Raw genomic sequence first — 5251 nt, 5'->3', positions numbered from 1 at the left:
TACAATTAGACGATGACTATTCATTCTTACATCATATAAAGATGTTAAAACTTCATTTAATGTGATTTCACTTGTGAGATATATATTTTTTATATAAAACTATCACTCTAAATCTTTTATATATATATATATATATATATATATATATAAATATAATGATCATATTAGGAATATAATGTTCATTTGTAAAAAAATATTCTTTGATTTCTTCAAGTATAAACTCTCAATCTTACTCTAAGCTTGTAACTACTATATACTTGAATTTTTATTTCAAAAATTCTCACTGCTTTCCAGTTCATATACCACTAAAGAGTTTGTTCATGGATTGTGCCATCTCCTTTTTGACCACTGTATTATCTCAGGGATTGCTTTCCAAGACATTCTGTACTATTAAACTCTCTTCTTGATCAAGTACCAGACATTGCTTCATTGACTCCTTTGACCTAACACCAGAAATGAGGTAGTAGGGAGAGCAGTCATGGGCTTCAGATCTTGTGGATGAACAGAACTGCCCACAATTTGCTCTGACACAAAGCGAGTTTGGGAGAAGCAGCATCCTCCGTTGCACAACGACCTTTCGGTATTCAAATGCGCATGATTGTGTTGTCCAGAGCAGTATTCTTCAGCTATTGTCTTCTTCTGTGGCATCTAGTGGGAGATGCCCTAATCTTCTGCAACTTTATTCTTGAAAAGATTTCATGGGGCGGTTGACAAATTCTTTTCCTTGGATGTCGTCTGTGGATGCCTGCAGTCCGCCATGGCATTTACTCGACATATGTGACAAAAGGTCTGTGATGGGACCCACCCATTACCAAAAAGGATTAGGAGACAGTATATATGCTGAATGGAAAAGGTCAGTAATATGTTTGATCATATGCCTCTTTAGCTTTTCATCTAGTTATTTGCATGTCTATGAACTTATATAACAAATCCAAATGCTAGCCCTGTCGATTTTCCTTAGCAGCCTGAAATCTTTGTCCTGTGAGAAATACTTACTCTAAAAGATGACCACTTTCAGCAGCATATATGCTGAGTGGAATTAACTAAAACAATTTATTATTGTTGATGATAACAGGGTTTAAGACTTCTATTGACATATTAAAACTCTATATTATTGGCACTCTGTTCATATCTTTTTAATAGGTTTACTTTGGAGGATTACTTTGATATGATATAGCAGGAGAGAAAAATGCAGGACTTTACACGATGGACCTCAAAATGAAGGAATCACTGGCACTTTGGAGGCAAGAATGGGACACAGACTTGTTATCTCATACTGATTCCAAAGGAACAAGATCTGTCCTTGCAGTTTTGGTTTTTGGTCAAGACTTTTACGAGGCAGCAGACATGGACTTGGCATCTAAGCATCTATAGATCAGCTTGGACTACCCTATCGTCAAAAGGATTCTCAAAATTTTCTTACTACTCTGATGATTGGTTTAAATGGATGCCACATATCTGCACCTGTGGTCCATTAACATCCTCATATTCCTTTGGCACAAAAGGATTTTTTTCAGCTTATTCTTGATCGATATCTTTTTATCATCACATTGTTCTTGTCGTCATTGTTTCAGCATCAGCATTATCTCTTGTATATCTTCATTTTTTCTTGCACTGAGAAGATGCTAATATAACATGCATTCCAGTCTCCAAAAGAAGCTGAAATATTGAATATCTATGTGATGCCAAATGAAACATTGAGGGTCATCTCATGAAATGTCTGACGAACCTATATGTGGAATTTAGAGCCATCATGCACATTTTGGAAAATCTTCTAGTTGAGGTGCGTTAAAAATATTGTTCCATTTTCAACACATGCAACTCGAGAACAGGTGAGATTGTTCAGGGCTTTGTGAAAGTTTACTAAGCAGAAGCATGCAGGTTTGTCACTCTTCATCTTCTTCTCCTCCAAATACAAGTATCGATCAGGTACTCTATGGTGACATGTTAGAGTCATATCAAGATGTCAAAAGCAACTTGGTGAGGATGTTCTGTGCCATTGGACATAGACATAAAGAGGATGATCACAAGAATACTGGCAGCTATTAGTAATGCAGCATTTACAACCTCGTTACTGATATCTGCCAGAATGCACTTTGGAACAATGCAAAGAAGCTCAGTGAAAAAAGAAAAGTGTACCTCGAGGTGCTCCTAAATTTGATGGTAATGTGCTTCTGCATCCAAAGTTCATATCTGTCGTTGATGACCTCACAATCTTTGTGTGATCTGCTGTGTTACAGTGAGCAGGCAGGCATCATTCAGGGAAGGTTCTAGAATCAAAAGACGAGCTCTTTTCCAGACAAGAAGTTTGGAGAGTTATCCATTCATGGCCTCTCTGTATAACCTGAAGAATATATACATGACGGCTTGCATGTCAACACGATTCACGCCTCCTCTCTCTGCCATGCCAATCCAGTATGCTTGTGTAGAAACTGAAAAAGGTGAGGCTTAATCAACTTGGACGTTCTCAGACTGGGATTCCATTCATCATGAACATAAAGTGGATGCTTCAACTGTAATATAAATAGGCCCTCTCCTATTCAATCCTCACCAAGCTCGTTCTGAATTCCCATTTTCAAAAACAGACTCTTCTTCCATCACAGCTTCAACTTGTAGAGTTACCATGCCCCAAGGAAGGGATCCTCTTGTCCTGGGCCAAGTAGTTGGTGATGTTTTGGATCCTTTCACTCGGTCAGCTGCCATGAGAGTGACGTACAACAGCAAAGAGATCAGAAATGGAACAGGGCTGAGGCACTCAGCGGTGGTGAATAAGCCCCGAGTTGAGATTGAAGGGCATGATAGAAGGCAGCTCTACACACTGGTAAGTTATGGAAAAACAACCTCTTTTCCATATAATTCTCTTTTCTCACTGCATGCATGAATTTGTTTATAGGGCTGTAGTCAACCTTCACAACTTGGCGGCAGTTCAATAAGTAGCAAGCAATGGCACATTAAACGTATTATGAAAAGGAAACCAAGGCAATATTATTCATAAGCTGACCTCTTATGGCTTCACTTCTTATATATCTTATTTATAAACCTATCTTCTTATATTTTGTTCAAATTTTGGTGTTTCACTTTCTGACTTATAGCTTTGGATAATATATATGCTTCAGATGTTAATCTGTTGTAGGCACATTAGCACAAGTATTCAAGGAAGAATGTCAGTAAGAAACTTTCAGGTCAAATTCTCCTTATATTTGTGGTTTGTCACAAAATCCAAATGCATGGTTGAAAATTTCAACCAACGCATGAAGCAGGGAGTAGCAGCCAGAATGAGATCAAGGTCATAAGATTCCATCAAAAAGCACTCCACATCCAAAACAAAGATAAATTAAAGAAATAGAAGGATCAAGACAGAATTTTTTGCTACTGTTTGATTCAAAAGCTTTATTTTTTACTCATCATATTCTCAGTTAAGCTATATGAATTTATAGGAGGGGTTAAATTATTCAAGTTCTAATACAGATTGTGTTCATGCATGCTCTTATACGCACACCATGTACAGATATGTATATGTTTGGACTTCAATATTTAACCTGGTGAATTACTTATGTTGGGTAACTTCATCATATTTTCTAGGTGATGGTGGATGCTGATGCACCAAGCCCAAACAGTCCTACAGACAGAGAGTACCTTCACTGGTAAGCACAAAATCTACTATGAATACATGATGATTCTATCCCAAAAACACTTCTTGTAATGCTCTAAATTTATACATATATTTTCTGTTTCCCTACTGGAATAAAAATTTAAATCAGCTGAAACTGACAAGTCTTTTGTTTTTTTTTTTGTATAGGTTGGTGACAGACATCCCAGAAACCCTTGATGCCAGTTATGGTGGGTAAAATTAACACTTGTCATTTACTCCCAATTCTCAACTACTATAGAATCCTAAATTATGATATATAAAAAAAATTAAAAATGCATTTATATATTTAATATTTTCAAATGATACAAATGAGTCCACTGGCCTAGAATCTACAGACATGCATCATCACATGTTTAAGCTATCTCAACTTGTGTATTGGAAATTGATACCCACTCACAAGCAATGTTATAATCACTCTGTTGATTTGTCAAAATGAACATGGCCATTGAATTGCCATTCTTCCAAAGAAATAATATGGTTTACATATACAAGCCATTGCCAAGTTTACATCTATGTGTTTGTTAGTTTTCTGTTATTAAGTTCTGAATAATAAGAGGTTTCATTCATCTTATCTCCTAATAGAATTTTAAGCTTATTATTATTATTATTTGTTTGGATTATGCTATTTAAAATCTAGTTCATAAAAACACTCCTTTTGATTAATTTCCTCTGAGAAAGTTAAGTTCAAAAGGAACATGCTTAAATTATCCGATATCTATTAGAGGGATTTTGTTTTTGGTGATATGCTAATATATTGACCTATTAATCAAAGTATTCATCAATTTCTTATGATATTGGCAAGAACTAGCATAGTAGTAGGATGAGATGCTGCCAAGGGTTACCTTTTGATGCCAAAACAGACTACCACAAGACATATTATGGATGGGAGGCATTCTATAGTCTGTAGATGATAATTTCACATGATTAAGTTCTACAGAAATAGCCTAAAGATGATTTTGGTTATATCCAAGATTTTGTTCTTGCATACAACCAAGGAAATCTGAAGGTATGTGTTGCAGGCAAAGAGATTTGACATCTAAATTAGTCTTGGAAGTAGCAACAAAAAGAAGCTATAGTTTGTCCAAGGCATGCAGTTAAGTGCAACCCTTTCTTACGATGCAATAACCCTTCATTTCAACCAGATGGCATAGGATGTTTGTTGTTACGCCTGACTGCAGCAAACATACTGTGTATTCTGGTTCACTCATGACTCAACTGTAGAGGTGTGAGCTTCCTTTCTACTATTGTAGTGAGCATATCTTAGTTAGATCGTTGGCAGCAAGTTATGCATCTTAAAATTGATGCAAAGTAACCATTTAACTATTGGGTTCAGCTCTCATGTTAGGGTAACTAACAGAACTGAATCAGCAGCAGAGTTATCACTTGCTGCTGGAGACCTGTGGATTATCACTTCAGCTACATCAGAGCTGACATCTTCCTCTACACGAGAAAATTTTTCTATGTACATGTCATTTTTTGGTGCAGTATTCTGCTATCACTAAAACCATGAAAAAAGATAAATCAGTTTATCATGAATAGATTACAGAATCTATAAAATTAAAGAGGCACGTGAATAATACATGCAACGGAGAGGGGGTT

General features: G+C 36.2%; 1 protein-coding gene across 7 annotated transcripts in view; it reads left to right on the top strand.

Annotated features, from left to right (window-relative positions):
- Nucleotides 1-357: 357 nt before the first annotated feature.
- LOC103979188 (protein FLOWERING LOCUS T) overlaps nucleotides 358-5251 on the top strand; it is a 7437-nt gene continuing 2543 nt past the window's right edge. For 4 of the 7 annotated variants that reach the window (XR_010495006.1, XM_065142880.1, XM_065142882.1 and 1 more), the window contains exons 1-6: nucleotides 358-853; nucleotides 1144-2163; nucleotides 2241-2441; nucleotides 2586-2821; nucleotides 3583-3644; nucleotides 3800-3840. Coding sequence is in view for 6 of the 7 variants with exons in the window: in XM_065142880.1 (XP_064998952.1) it covers nucleotides 2327-2441; nucleotides 2586-2821; nucleotides 3583-3644; nucleotides 3800-3840 (454 nt within the window). In the remaining variant the exon portion in view is untranslated. The remainder of the gene's footprint in view (nucleotides 854-1143; nucleotides 2164-2240; nucleotides 2442-2585; nucleotides 2822-3582; nucleotides 3645-3799; nucleotides 3841-5251) is intronic. The other 3 variants (XM_009395250.3, XM_065142883.1, XM_065142881.1) reach the window with 2 other exon arrangements.

The sequence above is a fragment of the Musa acuminata genome, chromosome BXJ3-3, assembly GCF_036884655.1.
Source record: "Musa acuminata AAA Group cultivar baxijiao chromosome BXJ3-3, Cavendish_Baxijiao_AAA, whole genome shotgun sequence".
In the NCBI taxonomy this organism is placed as follows: domain Eukaryota; kingdom Viridiplantae; phylum Streptophyta; class Magnoliopsida; order Zingiberales; family Musaceae; genus Musa; species Musa acuminata.
Note: the sequence above shows the minus strand (reverse complement) of the source record. Positions and strands in the feature narration are given on the sequence as shown.